Below are 23,694 nucleotides of genomic sequence, written 5' to 3' on the forward strand. Positions count from 1 at the left end.
ATTCTTAAATATTTAATATTTTTTAGTTCCAGTGGAAGACAGAGGGTGCTAAAATATGGTCAGATTTGATTAGGCACAGATAGCAGATGTAAATTTAAATTAAACGAAGTCAAACTCTTTATAACTCCCTAGCTTTAAACACAAATGCATTAAAACATGGGTAGACACGACACGGACTGAAGACTGCCAAAGCCATTGTATTAGTGTTCGTGCTAATGTATTAGTGCTCATGACTGGAATTTTTTGAGTAATGCAAATTACTCAAAACTTTTTTTAAAGTGACTTCCTGAGCAATAGGAAGTTACTTACCAAGCTGCTGGCACACAACAATCTGTGTCTCAGTTTCATCCTTTCTGTCCAAAATAGACCCCACTGTTCCCTGCCATGATAAATGTAAGAATCAAAGCTTTTAACATTTAATGGTTTCAGATGCCAGCAGATAAAATTTCTCAGTAAAAATCTTTGTATTTTTATGAAATAATGAAGGGAGGCATGTCATGTTCTCCCTGCCAACTGAAGAAGTTTCTTACCTTTGCAGCCTTAGGGATCTGGTCCACATACTGAGGTTTAATGATGGCTTTGAGGTCATCTTCCAGGATTTTGGTAAAGTAATTTTGCAACTCTGATCCTCGAAAGTAAGTCAAGATTTCCTGCCAGTCAGGTGGATCCTATAGAGATATCAGATATTTAACCATTTGACCATGTAATAATACGTGTATTTCTAAAAGCAAATCACAATGCTCATATTTGAAGAATACAAAATCAACACACTAGGACTGAACTTCAGATATACGCAGTAACAACAAAACAAATGGCAAAAAGCCACTACTTCAGTTACTATGCTTTCTTTCCAATAGACATAAAAAAACCTAGGTTAGTACAAGGATCTCTATTACTTTTATCTTTCAGGTGTGTTACATCCCTAACTTTTGGCAGCTGAAACTCACAGTATCTTTAGAAACAAAGTGAAAAGAATGCAAGTAGTATGCTATCACTTGCTTTAATAAACCAGTATCTGAAAACAAACCACACCGGAATAGGCAATTCTATAATTGATTGCTTCCACAAATTAAAAATTGCATACTATCTGGCCAGCCAACCCCAACACAAAAGCTTGCCTCATAAAACAGCACTTGCAGAAAAGAGACAAGAAAAACTGGTCTGCTTTTATGTCCCAATAGACATTTGTCAGGCATGAAAACGAGAGAGGAAAGTTTGGAAATAAAAGGAAGAAAACACCAGGAGGAGGGGTAAATTATGAAATTAAAAAACCCCAACCTTCTAGAGTAGACAGGGACTCAGATTTAGGACTCCCCTGGTCTCATTTTAGGTAATGTAAAACTCTGTATTGTGCTTAAATACCAAATTATAAGTGCATTGTAATGTTTATAAAACATTAAACTGAACATGGGGCTTATGGGTTTAGATCACAGGTGTTCAACACCTGCCCTGTGGACCAGATCTGGTCCCTGCAATGTCATCTGGCCTCCAGGGCTCCCCATGGGTCTGAATAATTTGGTGGGGAGGAAGGGGGAAGTATAGGGGGAGTGGCTGCACTGCTTCCCTGCTGCCAAATTTTCAGACCTATGGGAGCCCCATGAGCCAGACAGCAAGATCCTGTTCGCAGCAGGGTGGCTTGGGGCTTTAGAGGTGCAGCACCAGGACTCAATCCCAACCATGGAGAGCTGATCCACATGCACTGGACCAAGATGGCATGGGACCGGATGCAGCCAGTGGACTGGCTCTGTGCCACTCATTTGGCTTGCGGGGCCAAAACATTGAGCAGCATTGTTTTAGGTGAGTTGCCCGTTTGTGTGGAAGACGGATTTAAAAACCTGTGCATCCTGGGAAAGAACTAAAGTCCAAACCAAAGAATGATCATTTTACTTATTCTAGAAAACAGAGTTATTACAAACAAAAAAACCAAACAAACACACATGCTAAAAATGTGTAGGAAACTTGTGAATACATTAATTATTCTGCTGGGTAGAGAACTGCATATTTATTTTTTTTTGTAACCTGCTATGATTCTTCTGTTATAAACAAGTTGTTATCAAGTTTCTTTCAACTGAAGTAGAAAATGTTAAAGTTTGACCATATTTTCTCTTTCATGGGAAAGGGAGAAAAATTGGGCCTACAATTTCAACTGGATCTGTTTAGCGTAAAAAGGTAGTTGTCACTTCCTACCTAGACTTTAACAGTGGTCATGGAAATCAGCATCTTACGTAAAAATGATATTTGTTGGATCCTGTACTTGTATAATGTTGATTTTTACTTTTCTATTATCTCTAATTATTTTCACTTCCAAAAGACAAAAAGCCTAGGCAGAGAAAAAGATCCATGCATTCATTTCACTTTCTTGATGTACAGTTTTATTGATATCCAAAGTATCAGCAGCCTCAGAAGAAGAGTGGCAGCCCTCAAGCTGTACAGACAAATGTCTGAAAAGAGATACTACCAAGTTTACTAGTACCTAGACCACCTAGCAGCATGAGAGAGTTCAGCATGATCAGAAATTATTTTTAAAAGTTTCAATGTAGGAAACTCCATCAGCTCTTGGTTATCCTGGGAAGTCTATGTGAGCACTACAAACATATACTTGGAAAATGAAAGTCAAGAGAATGTCTTGAATTATTCCCAAAATGTCCCCATCATTCTGAAGAGCCAGAAGTGGAAATCACAATTAAAAGCAATTAGTAAAAAAGTGCAGGTGCCATTCAACGAACACTTGATATGAAGTGTTCTATTGCCTAGCTTAGCAGCAATTCTACGATTTTAAGTTATATGAAACCTTAATGGAAATGCGAAAGCTGGAGAAAAAACCCAGCAATCTGAAAAAGCCCACAAAACACTCTTTAGGAACAAAAAGAGAAACATAACTTTAATAGGAACCAGATTTCCAATCTCAATCTTTCCGTGAGTTCTATTTTTATCTGTCTTAATAGATTTATTTTGTTAAAAAACAAACAAACAAAAAACCCCAAAAAACATTTAAAAGTGGGTGTGTTTTGATAATGTAGAAGGACTTTGGTTGTTAAGAGTTTGATTATCTTTGCAAGATCACTTGCATGAGAGCAAAAATTCAAAGTGGAAAAAAATCTATCTTAAAATACTACTATCAATAAAATCATGATCTTCAATTTTCTACCAATACATACATCGTATTTTCCAAGGTTTGGCTTCTGTTTTCCTGCTAAAATTTTCAAGGCAGTTGATTTTCCAATACCATTGGTTCCAACTAATCCCAGTACTTCACCTGGACGGGGAATAGGCAACCTGTAAATATGCAATGTAAAACCAGGTGAATGCAACAAGATATTGATACCACCAAAGTTAAAACATCATTTTTTTAACTGATTGATTTAACTCATTTCATGGCATTTCCATATCAATAAACACTTCACATTAATCAAAGAAAATAATACACCAGCTAAAAATTGGTGCAGGGAGTGGGGGTGGGCATGACTGGACATTAAAAACTATTAATTACAAATTTCAACTGCTAATTTACTTCTCATCTTCTTTCAAAGAGAATTATTTTGAAGTGACACAATATACTCCAGTGGTCGGCAACCCCTGGCACGTGTGCTAAGCATGGTACGCGAGGCCATTTTGCTCGGCATGCCACTGCCAGCCCCAGCTCTGGGTAGCTGCTGCCAGTCATGGAGCCTGGGCTGCTCTCAGCGGGGCTTGCAGCTGTCTGCTGGGAGCAGTCCGGGCTCCCAGCTGGCAGCAGCTACCCAGAGCTGGGGCCAACTGCAGCTGGGAGGCTGCAAACAGCTGTCAGGCTCCAGAGCCCCGGCATCAGCTCTGTATCAGCGCGTGCACGCGTGCCTTGAAGCGGGCAGTGGGGGGAGGGGCCTGGGGCAGCGCAACCCTGGTCTCTCCCCCCCTCCTGGCACAGAGATGGCGACTGGGCTCCGGAGCCTGGCACAGCTGTTTGTAGCCAGCCTGGGCTCTGGGCAGCTGCAGCAAGCAGGCTACAAACAGCTGCGTCGGGCTCCACAACTCAGGCATCAGCTCCATGCTGGCGGTGACTGCATGGGTGTTGTGAGGGTAAGTTCACTGATGTCTACAAGAAGCTGATGTCCTGCGGTGAGGAGTAAAAGAAACATTCACTAGCAGGATGCCCCACTCCTAGAAGTGTCTATATTAGGGCTAGGTATATTTTATTTACTATGTTTTACACTGACCCTCCTGTACTCAGACAAAAAAATGCCAAAAGACAAACTCAAGACTTCGGTCACAGACTTATTAGATTACTGCAAGAGAAGTTCAGGATGACATTCTTTTGAAAACTTAGCCATCAGGTAAGCTAATAACTTAAAGCCTTAATACAACAGTAAAGACAGGCTGCAGATAAAAAAAATCCTAAATACATAGCTTGTGCCGAGGTATGGATATCAAATAGAGTACATCACCCCATTTCCACTTATGTGGACTGATATATCCAGGTGCTTATGTGCATTGGATGATCATTTAAAATTGGCAACTGTAAAAAGTTTACTTGGGGAGGGAGGAGCAATGATGATGGCAAACAACAGACAAACAAAAAACCCACATGTACCTGTGAAGTTTGAAGGCATTGGCACAATATCGGTGTGTTGTTTCTTTCTCCAGGTTGCTAGGTAAGTTAACAATTGACAAAGCTCCAAAAGGACATTTCTGCAAGTTAAAAACAAATACTTTACTCCAACAGAACACACTTGTCCTTTTGAAAATGAGCTCTACACCTTTTCATTCAACATTAAGTATCTAACAATCTAAAAACTAAATCTATATTTTAAGGTAGAGTACATTACACTAATTCTTATCTCCACTTTTAAACTGTTCCTTAATAAAGGATATATTTTTAAAGGAGATAAAAACTCTTTACCTTAATGCAGATACCACAACCAATACAAAGCGTTTCAGAAATCCATGCTATTTTACTCTGTGCTGTGACTTCTATGCATAGTTTCCCTGTTAAAAAAAAAAAGAAAGAAACTAAACAAACAATGTTAATACAAGACTCAATGTAGATAAATCAGGTTTCCTGGAGATGGCATTATCACTGAAAACTGTGCAGATATCTTGCAGCAACTGGTATTTCTTAGCATGATTACTATACACAATTTGCATTTTAAATGATACTTGGCCTCTCTCAATTCCCTAATTTATGAAGAGAGAGCCATTCTCTAATAGTAATCTCTAAGGGAAACATAAGGGAAATACACGTTATTTAATCTCTCCCCATTATTTTAAAATGCTTCAATGTACTTCTTACCCATTCGAACCACAGGACAGCTCTTTTTACACTCCTGGCGGCATTTCTTTGGCTTACATTTGTCATGATTGACAATAGCTATTCTTGTTAACTTGTCAGCCATAATGCACAATTTAGGTTTTTAATATTCCAGTTAGTGATTTCAGGGAAGAGGAAGCAGACACTTCAAGGTCTAAAAAGGAAAGAAAACAGTCACTACCATTAGTATGGAAGACTGCATCAATCTAAAATTACTAACAAAAGTTCATTTGGATATCTGTGAACTTACTCTCAACTGTTTCTACAGTCCACTGAACAAATTGAAGGAAAAAAACTAAATATTGGCAGTATTAACATAGTAATATTGCAGAATAACTTCACATACACACATTTCCATTTCGTAATCATTTTCTCCATTATAAACTAAAGCCAATAAGAAATCTGCAAGTGCACACTTTTTAGTGCACCTCTATCTACAAGTATAACTTATCCATTCTACAGTATACTTGTTTAAGCTTGCAAGAATGCGTTAAAGCCAAACTATGAATATAATTCTGACAATTACTATGACAGCATGAACCTTTTGTGATCCAGATTTGAATACTGTTCGTCAGAATATCCACGTACGCCACTGTGTATTTAATCAACTGCCAAAGGAAAATTGTGGAGAGCAAGACAGAGTGAGCATGTGCACGATCAGTTACATGAACATCAAGGTCAGCTTGATGCTTTGATTTTAAGAGTTGAAATTATATCTGTGGAATCAGAAAAAATATATGCCTTAAACTTTGATTATTTTAGTTATAAGATGACATAACCGCTTTGTGTAGAATTGCTGGCTCGGTACAGTAGAACAGATAAGGGCAAGTGTTTGTTCTTTGTAACTCTTCTGCAAATGCTTCGCTCACCGCGGCCTTGAAGGTAGAAAAAAAAAGTATGTACAAAGTAGATTTCCAGGTGCAAGAAGGAGGTTTGTGAACTAACCCTATCTCCCCCATAATTCCCATCCTGATAACAGCAAAGAAATAATGAAGTAATATTATAGCCGCTTTTCATGCTAATTTCACTATATGATCACGTGAGTTGTAAGCAACTGTTAAAAAGTATATAAGCCTCCTGATTTTGCTCTTGGGGGGGGACCCCTTCCAAGTGCTTGGGAAATCCATGTCACTTTGGAACTCCCCCTACAGCTGTAGTTTCTTTTGAATAAAAGCTTCTGCTGACCTGACCCAAAAGTACTCTGTGTGTGTTTCCACGACAATTCCTGGTGCCGTGACTCGGATCCAGAACACAGGCTGAGGAAGGAGGACCGCAGGCTACCCCCCCCCCCGAACCCTGAGGCGCCAAACTTGAGAGGTAAGAGACCTAATTCAAAATCTCTATTGGGGTTTCGGAGGAGGACTGCCTGTAGGCTCCCAACTTGGCCGTGGTAACTGGATCTGAACCTTGTTAAAACAGGTCAGTCTGAACCTTAGTGCCGGCTAAAATTTTCTGTCTGGTAAAGGATCCCATTTTGTGTCTGGTAACGTACGTTTTAGGGAGAAACTGTTTGAGGCACCTTCATCCAACAGCACATCGGGCTTGTAGTTAATTAACTAAGGCGGTGTGGGGTAGGAGGTCTGGCTGACTGAATAAATGTGCATGTGTGTGTGTATTTAGAAATATGAGCCACTGACCAGGACTGAGACTACGGTTGGGCTCAGCCGCCCCAATTCTGCCTGACAGGGCAGTTTTGAAAGCAAGGGGGCCCAACTGGAACCTCGTAACCCAGTGGACAGGGCTTATTGAATGAATGTGTGTGTGTATTTAGAAATATGAGCCACTGACCAGGACTGAGACTACGGTTGGGTTCAGCCGCCCCAATTCTGCCTGACAGGGCAGTTTTGAAAGCAAGGGGACCCAACTGGAACCTCGTGACCCAGTGGACAGGGCGTCTGAGTGATTTTGTCTTTTCCAAACCCCTCGTCCCAGTAGCTTCTGCCGAAAGCAGGAGTGAAAGGATCCCTCTAGTGTTTCCCTCCCCATTTCCATTTTATGAGCCGGTGTCGGGTCAGAAGCCTTTTGTCTGGGCAGTGAAAAACTGCGGGGCAAGGCACTGAGCGGCCCGAACATCCTAAATAAGCCTCTCCTACGTCTCCCTGTGTAACTGAAAATGGGAACAAGTCAGTCTAAACAGGTTCCTGTCCCCCCCTAAGGGGACTCCGGCGTACTTTATGTACACACACTATTCTCCCGAAACTTGCAAGTACCTGGATAAGTGGAACTGGTATACTAGGGATGATCCTGTGAAACATTTTCCACAGGAAAGAACATTTGATCAGGATAAAATAGTGCACTTGAGAGGGGCGTTAGGGTCCCGTGGATCCAAAACACCACAAAACCAGTGGGACGCGTTCTTTTATTGGTATGATGAAATGTCCAAAAGGCGGACAGAATCTCAAACTAGGAGCCTAAAAGACTCTCAAGAAAAATTAAAACAGCAGTTAAAAGCTGTTCGGGAGAAATTGGCTGCTACCCCAAATTACACGCTGGCCACCGCTCCGATGTATCCAGCATTGCCCGGGGCGCCCCCACCACCGGAGCCAGCAGAGGATATCCTTGACCTTTGTTCGAACCCTGCTCTCCTGGAACTCCCACATCAGCAACAACCGGTTCAACATCAGGCTGCAGCCCAGGCTAGTGACCCATTAGCTGAAGCTCCTTCAGTAAATCCATCCACGGAGCTTAATAGTCCGGACTCATCCACCATATCTGCCACTCAATCATCACCAGTGTGGCAATTTACTCCTGGGTCACAACCCACCACAGGTGTATTTAGAAAAATGGGAATAGGCATGGAAAGATCTCCCATCAATCTGAGATCCCGAACTGCACAAGTTTACCCCCTAAGACAAATGCCAGGCATTGGCACCGATGAACAAAATATAGTAACTGTGCATGCACCCTGAACTCCAGGTGATCTCTACAATTTAACTCAAAAGTTCCCAAAAATCAGGGAAGACCCAGAAAAATTTCAGGAAGAATTGCAGACTGTTATAAATTGTTATAATCCAACATGGGCTGACATTAATCAGCTCATGCGGTCCATTTTGCCCAAGGAGACTATGCTACGTCTGTACGCTGCCTGTACTTGGCCAGATCAAAACCCAGGGATTGGCCAAAACTTTATTGACAAGAGAAATGCTTTGGTTCAGGCAGTTCTCACAATTTGCCCAAAAAAAGGCAGACTGAACCAAAATAAATACCTGTAAACAAAACAAAAATGAACACCCCAGTAACTATTTAGAACGCCTCAAACAGGCATTTGAACGATACTCAGGAATGGATAACCCAGTCGGAAATGCTAAACAAGCAATAGTGGCAGCATTCGTCCAGGGACTTAACCCTAAAATTGCTGAGAAAATTCAAACAGTAATTATTGGCTGGGAAACTAAAGATTTGACTGAAGTCCTTGCTGCGGCTAACCATTTTCATAACAAATTGGAACGGTCTAAAGACAGTGCCAAGTTTAAGTTAATGGCCTTACAGATTTCTCAGTTGCAGGGTCCAGGTAGAGGAAGGGGACGAGGACAGGGAAGGGGAGGCCCGGGTAGATTCAGGGGAAGAGATAGATCCTTGAGCCCACAAAACCCAGGCTATGGGAACCAATGTCATTATTGCAAGCAAGAAGGACATTGGAAATCAGAATGCCCCAACCGCCCCGGCCAAGGACCCAGACCCCAGCCCCCACCTCCACTTCCTGTCAATTTTCCCAGTGTTGAATAGGACAGCCTGAGGGACAGTGACATCATTGCTCCTTTGCTTGCTACTGACCAATCTGGTCCGTTTGTTAAATGCCTTATTTCTGGTAAACCTGTCTCCTGTCTTGTCGACACCGAAGCGTCCCGCTCCACGCTAAAGGCTGCTGAGTTTCCTTTTCTACCTTATTCTCCTGAAACTGTAAATGCTGTCGGTATAGGCGGACAACCTATCCCACATCCCGTCTCTGAACCTGTCTCCATCTCTATTGGCCCTTTGTCTGAAAATCATGCCTTTCTTCTTAGCCCCTGTGCACCTGTCAACCTTCTTGGTAAGAACTTGCTGTGTAAACTGGGATGCGTGATTTATTGTAGCCCAGATGGTGTTTACCTTGAGGTACCGGAACATAGGGAAACCGAGCTTGTGGCTTTGCTAACCCAGGAGTACTCTGATTCTGACACTTCCTTCTTGCAAGAGGAACTGTTGGCACAAGTACCTCCACAGCTGTGGTCCACCCATGCGAATGAAGTGGGGCACATGCTGAGTGCTGAACCAGTGCGTATCATCCTGAACCCTGCCAAGCCACTTTCTCGTGTCCCACAGTACCCCATCTCAAAGGAAGCTGAGGAAGGGATCAAGCCTGTCGTTTCCTCACTCCTTGAGCAAGGGATTATTGTCCCAATACGCTCCCCTTGCAACACACCTATCCTACCTGTCAAAAAACCTGGTAAAGATACGTATCGCTTTGTGCAAGATCTTCGAGCTGTAAATGCCGCTGTGTTACCCGCTTTCCCCGTGGTCCCTAACCCTGCCACTATTCTTTCCTGTATCCCTTCAGATGCTACATATTTCACAGTAGTGGATCTTTGTTCTGCTTTTTTCTCTATCCCCGTTCATAAGGATAGCCAGTATCTGTTTGCATTTACTTATAAGGGATTTCAATATACCTGGACAAAACTCCCTCAGGGATATACAGAGTCCCCAACCCTGTTTTCCCAAATCCTAAAAAAAGATTTGGATCCTATCACGTTCAAAGGGGGTCCACCCTTGTTCAGTACGTTGATGATCTATTGTTAGCCTCACCCACTTTAGAGGCCTGTGAGCAAGATACTTTGACACTCCTCACAGCTTTAGCTCAGAAAGGCCACAAGGCCTCAAAATCTAAATTGCAGCTCTGCAAGTCTAAGGTACATTATTTAGGGCATGATATCTCAGCAGGAAAACGACACCTTTCCCCTAGTAGAGTTGAAGCTATCCTCAACATTCCCAAACCTATAACTAGAAAACAGATGAGGGGATTCTTAGGTGCAACGGGTTATTGTAGACAGTGGATCCTGGGTTATGCTGCTTTTGCAAAACCCTTGCAAGCATTCACTCATGATACCACCCCGGAACCCCTCCCTTGAACTCCTGAAGCCGAACAAGCATTTGTGGTCCTTAAGCAAGCCCTCACTCTTGCTCCTGCTCTTGGACTTCCTAATTATAAGAAACCCTTTACCTTGTTTTGTCATGAACGGGAAGGAATCGCTTTAGGAGTACTCACTCAGCTGCATGGTGAAAAGCATCGCCCAATTGCATATTACAGCTCTGCCCTTGATTCCGTAGCTGCGGAACTTCCTCCTTGCCTCCGTTCAGTTGCAGCTGCTGCCTTGTTGGTTGAAAAGGCAGATTCTCTAGTTTTGGGACACTCTTTAACCGTTGCAGTTCCACATGCTGTAATGGCCCTTCTGCTCAAGGGCAAAACTCAGCACATTTCCAATTCCTGTCTTACTAAATATGAGAAACTTCTACTGTCAGCTGCAAATGTAACCTTAAATCGCTGTTCAATTCTGAATCCTGCGTCACTTCTGCCTATTGCCTCTGATGGTGAGCCTCATGATTGCCTGTCTATCACAACTCAATTGTTAACCCCCCGAACTGACCTCAAGGACATTCCTATCCCAAACTCTAACCTTGTTTTGTTTGTTGATGGTTCCTGTCTTAGAAATGATGCAGGCAAATTAGTTGCGGGATATGCAGTATGCACTCAGTATGCTGTTTTGGAAGCCTATTCTTTACCCCAAGCTCGTTCTGCTCAAGTTGCTGAACTCATTGCTTTAACACGTGCTTGCATTCTTGCAAAAAATCAAACCACAACCATTTATACTGACTCTAAGTATGCTTTTGGTGTTGTTCATGATTTTGAACAAATCTGGAAACAAAGAGGGTTCCTCACTTCATCAGGAACCCAAATCAGTCATGGTTGTTATGTAAAAGCGCTCTTAGAAGCTGTTCAATTGCCTCTTGCTATTGCTATTGTCAAATGTAAAGCTCATGAAAAACCCTTTAATGATGTCACACGAGAAAATGATCTGGCAGACCGTTCTGCCAGAAATGCCGCCCTTTCTGGCCCCCAGGCTCCTAACTCTGTTTTTGTTTGTTTTTCAGCAGACCAGTCTCCTTTGGCTAGCCTTTCAAGTCTGGCCCTTCTTCAAAATCAGACCCCAAAAAAGGAAATAAATGACTGGCTGCGTGCAGAAGGTTCACTGCACCCCGACTCTCTCTGGCGCTCCCCAGACGGCCGCCTGGTGGCGCCTAGAGAGCTTTTGCCACATCTTGCTCGTTTAACCCACTCTGTGGCCCATACGAGCAAAGGAGGAATGATTGCTACAGTACAAAGAAATTGGTTTGCCCCAAATTTTCCTTCCATGGCACAACAGTACTGTAGCTCCTGTCCCATCTGCTTAGCTCACAACATTGGGCAACGGGTAAAAACGACACCCGCAGCCCATCCCCCTCCATGGGGACCGTTTGTAAATCTGCAAATTGATTTTGTGCACCTACCTAAGTGCTGTTCTTATGAATACATTCTTGTTATTATTGATGTGTTCTCTGGATGGGTGGAAGCCTACCCATGCGTACATGCTGATTCCATCACTGTAGCAAAGAAATTGCTCAAAGAATTCATCCCTAGATTTGGATTGCCCCTCACAATAGATAGTGACCGTGGCACCCATTTCACAGGACAGATAGTAAAAAACATCTGCCAAGCACTCAACATACAGCAACACCTACACTGTAGTTATCATCCACAGTCAAGTGGTGCTGTAGAACGTAAAAACTCTGATTTAAAAACGCGCATTTCTAAGATTTGTGCTGAAACAGGCCTCAAATGGCCTGATGCACTGCCCATTGCTCTTATGCACATTAGAAACACTGTTAACAGAAAACATGGCCTAACCCCTTATGAAATACTCATGGCACAACCCATGAGGATGCCAGCTACACCACCTGTTGCCCCTCACCAAACAGACCTACAATTAACTGATGAAACTGTACTAAATTATTGCAAGGCATTAATGAAGTATGCCAGGTCTGTTCATTCACAGGTCCAAGAAGCCTTACCTCAACCACCGGATGTTCCCTGTCACAACCTCGAACCAGGGGATTGGATCTACGTAAAGGTCTATCAACGGAAAAACGCACTTCAACCCAGATGGAAAGGACCTTTCCAGGTACTTCTAACCACTAATTCTGCTGTTCGTTGCCAAGGTCACCAAACGTGAACTCACGCCTCGCACTGCAAGAAGGTATCACCTCCATTGGACCCCGAAGCAGCTGTATTCCAACCAAGGTTGGGATCTTTCCCTGAGGCCAAGAACAAAGACCCTCAGGACCTCACTCAGGCAAGTGAGGAGCATCAGGATGCAAGTGCTAGTAACCTCTCCCCTGCACCCAACACCTCAGCCCAGCCGGATTCATCAGTTGAAGAACGAAGATATCATCTTCGGCCTCGAAGAAAGTGAATGCTCCCATTCGGAAGATCACCACCTCGATCGAAACCAAAAACCAACATTATCAGTCCTTTAGGTAACTTGAGCCCAGAGGACGAAAAAAAACTTTGGCTGCCATCCTGGGTTTGGCTGGTAGTGTTCTTTTTCTTACTGGTGCTGGTTATGTTTGTTGTTAAGATTCTTTGTCCCTCCTGTATCTAAAAATGGCACTGATATCCTTATATATCACACTTGGGTATCTCAGTATCACCCAAGGGGGGTGGGAGAAAAATTTGTATTTGCAGATCTCCCATGCGGTGGCTCAAGCTGGAAATAAAAGTAACTGCTGGATATGCTCTCACAGCCCAGCACACCTACACCAAGGAATCCCAATGATCGGAGTACCAATATCCCTCCAGCAATGGGGAACAATAAACGGCGGCTTCGTTAAACACTACTCGTTAGCTGCCCATCGGTCCGCTCCTAAAGAATGAAGGGCCGCCCCTGCTAACTGGATAATCTCCCCAAAAGTAAAGGCGCCTTTCTGTTACAGATCCAACAACACCGGAGCTTATAATAAAGCCACACCTGTAGGGACACTACCCTCATTGCCTAACTACTCTAAATTATAGCCCTAGTAGCACCAGTGGAATCCTGTTGGGTAACGTACCCTCTCTCAATTGTACAGGATTCATGGTCTACAACTTTTCTAAGGAACCTCATGTTGCTCTCATTGCAAACAGATCAGAATTTTACATTCACTCCAATTTTACTTCTTGTAATATATCTCGGTCCAGCAGGATAACAGCTGAACGTGAACCCTCCTATACGATGCATATCAATCAAAAGTGCCGGATAGGGCACAACAACTGTCGAGATTTGAGTACCCTTTCTGCCCCAGGCCTTTACTGGCTCTGCGGAAACAGGGCTCATAAAATCTTGCCCTGGAATTGGGTGGGGGCATGCACTCTTAAACGTGTTATCCCTGGTTTTGAAATGCATAGTGCAATATATCTGAAACAAGTAAAAAATTTCAACCATCACATGAAAAGGGCGGTTAACCCCTTAGCTACCAGAAACACAGGGTTCCATCGATTTGTGAGAACCTTCATACCGTGGCTTGAAGTAAAAGAATTGGAACTAGCCATAATTAACATTTCAGCCACAATGGAAGCTATGGAAAATGCCACTGCGGATGCAATTCAGGCTCTGCAAAAAGAGATCTCCCAGATCTCACAAGTAACTATACAACACCGCATAGCCCAAAATTACCTATTGGTATCCCAGGGAGGAGTATGTGCCTTAGTAAACTCCACCTGTTGTGTCTATGTCAATCAGGACATGCGAATCGAAACTAACATTCGCAAAATCCGAAATCAGTTAAGGGTCCTACATCAAGTGGCCTCAGAAAATACTAACTGGGGTCTAAAAGAAATGTGGTCTTGGCTAACCTCCTGGCTCCCAGATTTCGGGGCCCTTGGCAAGAAAATCCTGTATGAAATATTGTTTGTCTTGATAGTTCTGATAATGTTCTATGTCTTAATGCAACTGATCCTCTGCTGTGTGAAAGCCAGCAGGGGAAGCTTTAGCAAGGCAAGAAAACCCACAGCAGAGTCTAGAATAATGGTGTTACAAAAGTGTAAGCAGATTGAAAGAAAACATGAAAGGCTGCATGATAAAATAGAGGGGCTCATGAGAATGGAAATTTAAGGCTAAAGTGAGACTAAATAGTCTCAAAGGGGGGGGCTGTGGAATCAGAAAAAAATATATGCCTTAAACTTTGATTATTTTAGTTATAAAATGACATAACCGCTTTGTGTAGAATTGCTGGCTCGGTACAGTAGAACAGATAAGGGCAAGTGTTTGTTCTTTGTAACTTCTGCAAATGCTTCGCTCACCGCGGCCTTGAAGGTAGAAGAAAAAAGTATGTACAAAGTAGATTTCCAGGTGCAAGAAGGAGGTTTGTGAACTAACCCTCCATAATTCCCATCCTGATAACAGCAAAGAAATAATGAAGTAATATTATAGCCGCTTTTCATGCTAATTTCACTATATGATCACGTGAGTTGTAAGCAACTGTTAAAAAGTATATAAGCCTCCTGATTTTGCTCTTGGGGGGGGACCCCTTCCAAGTGCTTGGGAAATCCATGTCACTTTGAAACTCCCCCTACAGCTGTAGTTTCTTTTGAATAAAAGCTTCTGCTGACCTAACCCAAAAGTACTCTGTGTGTGTTTCCACAACATATCTGAATTATAGGAGCTACACTGACATACTGTATTTTCTATGCTGTTAGTGACCCAATGACCTCTCTCTAACAGGTGGCAGATAGTGTTGGAACCATCAAAACCTGGGAAAGAGCCATAAACATTAAGTTGCACTAGAAATAGGAAATCAACTACAGTAAAACAAATAAGAATCCTAAATCTGGGTAAGTAAAAGAGGAATGGCTTTTACACCTTTTTTTCAAACAGGCTTGCAATTTGTCTACAAATATATTCTGATAACAAATATATTCTGATAACAGACCTCATCTTTAAGGACTTCTACTACCTTCCAATTTAAATATATAATAAGGCTGAATTATGTGGTCATCAATATTTTACAAGATGTTACTAGCAGAAGAAGACAGAATGGAATAATGGCAGTCATGATTACTTGCTAGGATTAAGAGTATAAATACCACTCTTTTAAATGGTATTGGTGCTTGAAAAAAGGCTTTAACATTTTTAAAGTAGGTCAAAATTTGGGTCTATATTGCATGTCTATCTTTCTTCAGGTGAAAATATACAAGTCTTTCCAGTTACAGTATAATATTGCTGAGTATCAAGGATAGAGTGGTTTTGGCTCTGCAGAGAAATGAGTAATTCAAAGCCATTTCAAAATTCTGAGTCAACAGTCATACTCCAATAATTTTAGAGAGGCCAGTAAGAAATTGTAATGCATTATCAGTTTTTCAAAATCTTAGTACCACAAACTGTTGAAACAGTATTCAAACAAAACATTAGCAGAGTCCCTCAGCCCAAGAGAAAGATGTCACTAATTCATATTAAAGAAATATAGTCTAATATAGTATAGAATTATAATACTATAGGGTAATATAGTATATCACCCTACAAGCCTATTTTAGGGAATTCCCAAAACACATTATAGGAGGATTTAAACTACTTATTGCCATTATATGCAGAGAAGATCTGATCTACTGAAACATGGGGTAACGTGCACATGGTGCATATTAAGTTCATAAGTGAGTATGGAGAAGAACAAGGTTTTGTGGGGATGACATAGGGAGGATATTGTATACAACGTTTTAACCTGTGTCCCACATTCTGAAGGGATGAACTCCATCCACGGCTGCTGAAAGAATTGGCCAGTGTCATAGCCGAGCCACTGGCACAGATGTTCGAGCACTTCTGGTGCTCCGGCCAGGTCCCTGAGGACTGGAGAAGGGTCAACGTGGTGCCCGTTTTCAAGAAAGGGAGAAGGGATGAGCCGGGTAACTTTAGACCAGTTAGGCTTACCTCTATTCCTGGGAAAATGCTAGAGAAAATAATCAAAGAACACATTTGTGCAGGCCCAGCAGAGGAAACAATGCTGAGGGGAAACCAGCACGGGTTTGTCATAGGTAGATTCTGCCTGACAAACCTTGTAGCCTTCTATGACCAGGTCCCACACTGCCTGGATGTGGGAGCCAAGGCTGATGTCATCTTCCTGGACTTTAGGAAGCCCTTCGACACAGTTTCGCACCCTATCCTCATTAGGAAGCTAGCAGACAGTGGAGTGGATGCCTACACGGTCAGGTGAGTGGCCAACTGGCTTAGGGACCACACCCAGAGTGGTGGTGGATGGTTCCTTCTCGGCCTGGAGGGAGGTGGGCAGTGGGGTCCCACAGGGTTCGGTTCTTGGACTGATATTATTTAATATCTTCAGCGATTTGGACGAGGGTGTGGAGAGCACCCTCTCCAAGTTCGCTGATGATACCAAGTTATGGGGCAAAGTGAGTACACCGGAGGGCAGGAAGCAGATTCAGGCCGACCTGGACAGGTTGGATCAATGGGCAGAGAGAAATAGGATGCAATTTAATAAAGATAAATGTAAGGTACTCCACCTGGGAAGGAGGAATCCCCAGCACACCTATAGGTTGGGGAGTGTCCTTCTCAGCAGCTTGGAGGCAGAGAGGGATCTTGGAGTCATAACTGACTCCAAGATGAACATGAGCCAGCAGCGTAACGAGGCCATCAACAAGGCCAGTCGCACCTTGTCATGTATTAGCAGGTGCATGACTAATAGGTTAAAGGAGGTGATGCTCCCCCTCTATGCAGCACTGGTCAGGCCGCAGTTGGAGTACTGCATCCAGTTTTGGGTGCTACACTTCAAGAGGGACGTGGAGAATCTGGAGAGGGTCCAGAGGAGGGCCACTCACATGATTAGTGGCCTTCGTGATAGACCCTACGGGGGGAGGTTGAGAGAGCTGAATCTCTTCAGCCTTCACAAGAGATGGCTGAGGGGAGATCTTGTGGCCACCGATAAATTTATTAGGGGAGATCAATGGGGAATAGGGGACGCGCTGTTTACTAAGGCATCCCAGTGAGTGACTAGGAATAACGGGTGTAAACTAGTAGAGAGTGGATTTAGGTTAGATATTAGGAAGAAATTTTTCACAGTAAGGGCGGCCAGGATCTGGAATGGGCTTCCAAGAGAAGTGGTGCTATCACCTAGCTTGGAGGTCCTCAAGAAGAGGCTAGATAGTCACCTGGCTGCAGTCATCTGACCTCGGTCCTCTTTCCTGCCAGGGGCAGGGGGTCAGACACAATGATCCATTGTGGTCCCTTCTGACTCTACAGTCTATCAATCTATGAAGGGGTGGGGGGGGAAGACACCTTTAGTTTCTAGGGGGTCCGTGACCATAGCCTCTACAGGTGGCAATTTTTTTCTGGCAAGGAGCCAGAACAACCAGTTCAGGTTACAGGCAGGTGAGCATTACAATCTGGTTGCTGCCCAGCTGCAGCACAGCTAAACCTCCCCTCTGCTGAAGCCCACGGTACTGTGCCACATAGGCAGAGCTCCCATTCCACAGGAGACCCAGGCATCAGACTGTGGCACAGCACAGAGCATGGAGGGTCCCTGTATCCCAAAGGCACAGCTTTGCAGGCCCCAAGTGCTTGACAACCCCTTCTCTAAGCAGTAGCAGGGGCAGAAATAAGGATGGTGCTGGTACCTTGAAGTAATTCTAGTTCTCAAGCTCTTTGGTTAAGGTAGTTTGGAGCTTGTTTTTCAAATAGTAGACATTCTTTCCAATGGTTAACTGTAAATATTTAAAATGAATGCTCTAATGATATTGTTGTGTACAGCACCTTCTTTTTCAGTTTGACAGCTTTGGATACACTAACCCAGTGGGACCCAGCCTTTTTGGCAGCTGTGTCACAAATTAGACCCAAACCCTTACGGAATGCCGTTCAGATTCCCTTCACCTCCTGATGTGATGCTATGCTTCTTACCCTGTACTTCCTGTCTGATCTGTTGCTCTATTTACTGCTTACTTGCCCTATCTGCCATTGTGCTCCCTGTCTCCTACCTAGTCCGCCACATGCCACACACACAAGCTGTCCATGCCACCTGTGGCATGAATACCATCAACTGACCACCCCTGCATTAAGCAATACTTCATACACCAAACTTAAAAGGGGGTATATATAAACTACACTTAATTTGGTGGGCAAGATTCTTTGAGTAGATGTGGTATCTTTTATTTGTCCAACTGAGTAGATGGGGAAAAAAAAAAAAAAATCAGCAAACTTTCAGGTGCAGTCACCCTTCTTCAGGCACAGGAAGTCTCTGCTTAATTTGGTTGCATTTGATTGGAAAGTCTTAAGTATCTTGAATAAAGATTGGTTGGTCTCAAGACAAACTCTGGAGTTCTCAGCCAACTGAACAGAGTTTTCAGCCAACTGAACAGTTAAGCATACTGCATGAAATTGCTATTAAGTATATTATCTCTAGTTATTGTGAACTTTGGCAAACCAGTATGTGTAAGCATCTACTTACTTGGAATTTCCCCTTTTTGTTGGTTTGGAAAATGGAAAGCATTTTTATTTAAACTGCATTAACCACACAGCCATTAAATAAATTACATTTAAGAGCCATCCTCAAGAAAGTTTATCCACAGACTGAAGTGGTGAGGGAAGAACTAAATGAAAAATAAAAAATTTCTGTTGCCAGCCACAGTTAACTCCTGACAACACTATTCATTTCAAGTCAAAAGCTTCTCACTTCCTCTAATAACTAATCTACCTTAACGTGATCACTAAAACACAAACCTAAAAATTGGAATGTAAAATGCTTGTGGCTAGTCATATCTGAACAATGCTCACGAGCCACAGACGTAACTTCTTTTCCTTACATTATGGACAAAAACCGCCCATTTTTCTTAAAACAGAATTATAAGCAAACTACAGTACCCTACCAAAGTTTATGCAACATAAACTTAGTTCAGTATAGTTCAGTAGTGGGGATACTACTATCTAAAAAGCTTGCAGTTGGATACACCTAGAGTTGTTACAGATGCACAAAATAGATATGACCAATTGCAGTGGATTGCATTGAATGTCTTATAGAAAAGTTTTAACAAGGCTTAACAGAATGCGGTTAATATTTATTACAATGGAGAGAATATACACTTGGTGGAGACTGAAAACTGCATGAAGACAGGACTATGCAATTATGCATTAAGAAAAGGACAGACCTATCAGAACTGATCATATTGTGTTTACTTTACAAAAAACAAATATTTACTTAGTAGAAAGTGCATCCACTAGTAGAAGTGTTCATTACTAAGGGTGCACCGATAAAGATTTTTTGGGCTGATACTGATGGCTAATTATTGACCAGCCGTATCGGCTGATACCAATCTGATTGCCGATATGCAGCCTAGCCGCTTGGACAGCAGCATCTAGCTGGTAAATCTGTTGGGGGGAATGAGTGGGGGGAGAAGGGGCATGGTGGGGGGGGGGGGGGGGGGGGGGGGGGGGGCAGATCAATATCCTTGCAGTGAGGGTGGGAGAGGGGCTGGAGCCAGCGTTGCACAGCTGGGATAGGGCAGGGCATGGGATGGAGCCAATTGGGGGGGGAATTTCTGCTGCTGCGCGTAACCCCAGGGGAGGCATGTGACCCCCAGATCTGTGTGCAGGGTGAGGGCAGGCTAGCGCTGCGCTATTGAGGTTGGGGCTATGCCAGCCTCTTCCTAGCAAGCTGTGTGCAGGGCAGACTGCAGCCCCCTCTGTAATGCCCCCTTCCCAGCACCGCCACCACCTGCCCTGCACACAGCCTGGTTCCAGCCCCCGCACTGGGAAGAAGCCAGTGCAGCCCTGTCTCTGAGTGTGCAGCGGCAGCCCGCCCCTCATTCCACACACAGATCCAGGGAGCACATACCTCCCCCCCCCTTCCCCCCCCCGGGGGTGTGCAGTGGTGGGAGTGGCCCCCTCCTCCTTCCCCCTGAATGAGCCGTGGCTCTGTCCCATGCCCCACCCCGGCTGTGCAGTGCCTGCCCTAACACCACTCCCTCCCTCACCACGGGAGCCTCCATCTGCTCCCCCCAACCCCTTTCCCCCCATAGACTTACTGGCAGATGCTGCTCTCCAAGCTGCCAGGCCGTACTTCTGGCTGCACGTACACTGCGGCTGTGTGCATGCACGCAGCATTTATTGGTGACATTATTGGTCTCATCAGCCAAGAAAAGCCGATTGCCGATAATGTCAATTTTCCTTTTATTGGTGCCGATACAATATGGACCAATGTATCAGTGTACCTCTATTCACTACATCAGCTGCAAAATGTAAAAAGATTCTAAATATATAGTCTTTAAAAGGAGGAAATTAGTAATCTTCAAGAAACATGCCTCAATTATTAAATGTATCAACAGAACTCAATAACCCTATATCCATACAAGGCCAGAGAGACCATTTTTCAAAGCAGAATACCTGACAAAATAATTTATAAACTAAGAAGAACAGCATAAGTGGTTAATTTTTGAAGAAGGAACATCTTTGTGTTCATAAATGCCGGACTACAAGAACTGTTACATGCTAAAAGTTAAGTATGGAACAAACACAAACTAATGATTGCTCTGTGGAGTTTTTGTACTCTTTTAACTGTATCTGTTTAGAAACTGATATAGCTAAAGCCATGTGTTCTAAAAACCTGTATTTAAGCAAATCTAAAGTTGCATTACTGGGTTTAATCGCAAGAGACTACTCACCCATTCTATACATATAACAGAAAATGGTAAAGGGTGAACAAACATCTCTGGCTATTGGAAAGCAGCATACTGCAACATAATATATTGAAATAGGACTGTGGAAGCATGCATTTAATTTGCAGGATACTATATTAATGTTCATTCATGCAGCCATATACTATACACTTAACCCTGAATACTTCCTTAGAATGGGTAATGGGGAAGGGAAGACGCACATGAAAACTACTGAAAACAAGTGTACGGAGCAGGGAGAAGTCAACTCCTCTTGACTAAGAGCCTGAAGAACAAGGATAGTACATATAAAACTGGGTCTTGGAAAAATATCCTGCTTACATGTCAGAGGATTACATTAGTGCCAAAGATGAGTCACTCACAAATACTAGAGCCTATTTCCCTCACTGATAAAAATGTTGCTGTGCTGTGCCCTATTCAAGGTGATGCTCCCACAGGATGCTTGGTGGGGTGTCCATTTTCCATGCCAGCCTCTGCCTAGCAAGAACCTTTTAAAATTTGAAGCCTAACCCTTGGCAAGGCTTTCCCCATTTAAAGGACTTTTCCTCTCTCTGCCTCTTCATTGATAGGAGACTGACACATGCAGTTGTCTCAACTTTAAAACAGGGGTGTTTGACCTCTGGCTCCATGGAACTGTGTCAGCTTCTCTAAGAGTTCTTCATGGGGTTGGAAATTTGGCAGCGGGAGTAGTAGTAGCAGTATTAATTGCTGCTTCTCCTGCTACTTGATGCCCAAACCCTCTAGGCTGGAGGACGTAGCCCTGTGTGCTAGATCATGGAACCACAGCAGGGCTGGGGCCGCTCCACAGCCGGATGTGCAGGATCCTACCGACAATCATACACAGGCAACTGTGTGCACTTGCACCCCCCTTTTAATTACTGCTCCACCCAAAGTTTAAAACCAAACTGCCTGGCAGAGGCAATGGCATTTCTAGTTGGGCAGTGCCCAGGGAGTCACTTGACTTTGTGGCTCATTATCATCTACCTGATCCCTTCTATACTCTTCACTCTGCAGGTGTTCACAACCCTCTCCTTTTAAAGGATCTTGGCATCCCACTTCTCAAGCTCTCCTTTCTTCTGCTAGTTCTGCTGCCTGTTTGCTGCTCCTGGGCACAAAGCTCCTATTTCACAGCCTGTTTTTAATTCATCCCAATGGTGTTCAGTTTCTTTTTGCTTTGCTCTTACACTGAGGAGCCACAGCCGCAGGCTAGCAGGAATCATACAAAATGAGGGATGGAAGGGACCTCAGGAGGTCAAGTCCAACCCCCTGCTCACAGCAGGACCACCCCCAACAATTTCAGACTCATAGTTCCATAGTTGTTAGGGGCTGGAAGGGGCCTTACCGATCATCAGATCCAGCTCCCCTGCACCTAAGCAGGAAAGACTGCTGGGGTCAAGCGACCTCAGCAAGATGGGTGGTGTCAAGATGCTTTTTGAAGATTGCCAGGGTGGGCCGTACCACCTCTGGGGGGAAAACCCTGGGCACTCGGCTTGTAAAGAAGTTTTTTCTTTACCTCACCTGGAACTGGAATTGCAAGTCAGTCATTTACCAAGTGCAACAGAGCAAAATTATATGGGGAAAAAGCCGCCTTTTCTCAAAAGCAAGTACCTCTCGCATCAAGCCAAAGAGGCAGGTGGAGGAACGCTGACTTCTTCCTGCTAAAATATCCTAATAATGAAAAAGAAAAAAAAAAACACGCATCTTCTTCTCTTCAAAAATAAAAAAGGTCTATCAGAATATCATCGGCTGAAGTCATTCCCACGAAACCGATCCGCTCTCCTGCTGTGCAGGTTACTCTCCTCTCCGGCTGCCCTGAGCCCTGGCTGTGCGCAGCAGCCACGCATCGAGTCAAACATAGGATTTGCTGTCACAACTATAAAACGGCAGAACCGTTGGGCTCTTTTTTTCACTGGAGAAAACCAGGGGCCGGGTCAGGCGCCCGGGAGGACGCCTCTCGCCCTCCGCACCCCCTTCCTTAAGCCCGAGGTCCGCCCCGCGGCTTCCCGCCGCCCCCCGGGGACCCGGCAGGAGTCAGGCAGGGGAAGCGGGGAGCGCCCCCCACGCGAATCCGATGGTTGCGTCAGCGCGCCCCGGGGCGGTGATTGGCGGGGGGGACCCGGGCCTAACCGCCCCTGTCACCGTCGCGGCGCTGCTCCCTGACCCGGGCATGTGCCCCCCCCTCCGCTGTCCGCACTTACCGGGAAGGAGGGCGGGAGGCTGCGAGCCGGGCGCAGGGACGGGACTGGCCTCGCCCCGTTCCTCGGCAGCAGACACGCGCGCAACGTGCTCACGCTGCCACCCGGCCAAAATGGCCGCCGCCCCCACTCACCATAGAGAAGGAAAGAAAGGGTGCAGGGAGTGGGAAGGAAGGGCTGCTCACCATAGAGGAGGTGTGGGAAAGAGCGACGCCTCGAGAAGGGGGAGGGACTTAGGGAGATGAGGCTGCGTCGCAGTTGCTGATGGACGTGCCTGGTCGTGGCGTCACCAACGAGCGACGGCAGAGGAAAGCGCTGCAACGGTTTCGTGCCCCTTCTCCCGTGTAAGGACGCGCTTGGTCGTGGCGTCATTGCCGAGAGACTGCAAGAGGAGGCGACCGCATGGGGCGTGAGCGGACGCGCGGGGAGGCTGGTGGCGGCTGCTCGGTGCGTCCGGCGTGTCCCTTCCCGCCCCCCGTACCGCGGGGCTGGCCCTTCCC

General features: G+C 44.5%; 2 protein-coding genes across 12 annotated transcripts in view; one reads left to right on the top strand and one right to left on the bottom strand.

Moving 5' to 3' along the window:
* Positions 1–23,467, bottom strand: part of ABCE1 (ATP binding cassette subfamily E member 1) — a 35,098-nt gene extending 11,631 nt beyond the window's left edge. The window contains exons 1-7 of one of the 2 annotated variants that reach the window (XM_014608572.3): positions 23,380–23,467; positions 5,267–5,438; positions 4,877–4,962; positions 4,568–4,665; positions 3,159–3,276; positions 531–668; positions 310–379 (exon numbers count right to left, since the gene is read on the bottom strand). In XM_014608572.3, the coding sequence (XP_014464058.1) occupies positions 310–379; positions 531–668; positions 3,159–3,276; positions 4,568–4,665; positions 4,877–4,962; positions 5,267–5,369 (613 nt within the window). In that variant the 5' untranslated portion in view covers positions 5,370–5,438; positions 23,380–23,467. Of the gene's footprint in view, positions 1–309; positions 380–530; positions 669–3,158; positions 3,277–4,567; positions 4,666–4,876; positions 4,963–5,266; positions 5,439–23,197; positions 23,325–23,379 lie in introns of those variants that run through there. The other variant, XM_014608571.3, reaches the window with a different exon arrangement.
* ANAPC10 (anaphase promoting complex subunit 10) overlaps positions 23,449–23,694 on the top strand; it is a 62,615-nt gene continuing 62,369 nt past the window's right edge. For 9 of the 10 annotated variants that reach the window (XR_009459819.1, XM_059722012.1, XM_059722015.1 and 6 more), the window contains exon 1: positions 23,552–23,641. The gene's annotated coding sequence lies outside the window, so the exon portion shown is untranslated. The other variant, XM_059722013.1, reaches the window with a different exon arrangement.

Source organism: Alligator mississippiensis, chromosome 2 (assembly GCF_030867095.1).
Source record: "Alligator mississippiensis isolate rAllMis1 chromosome 2, rAllMis1, whole genome shotgun sequence".
NCBI lineage: Eukaryota > Metazoa > Chordata > Crocodylia > Alligatoridae > Alligator > Alligator mississippiensis.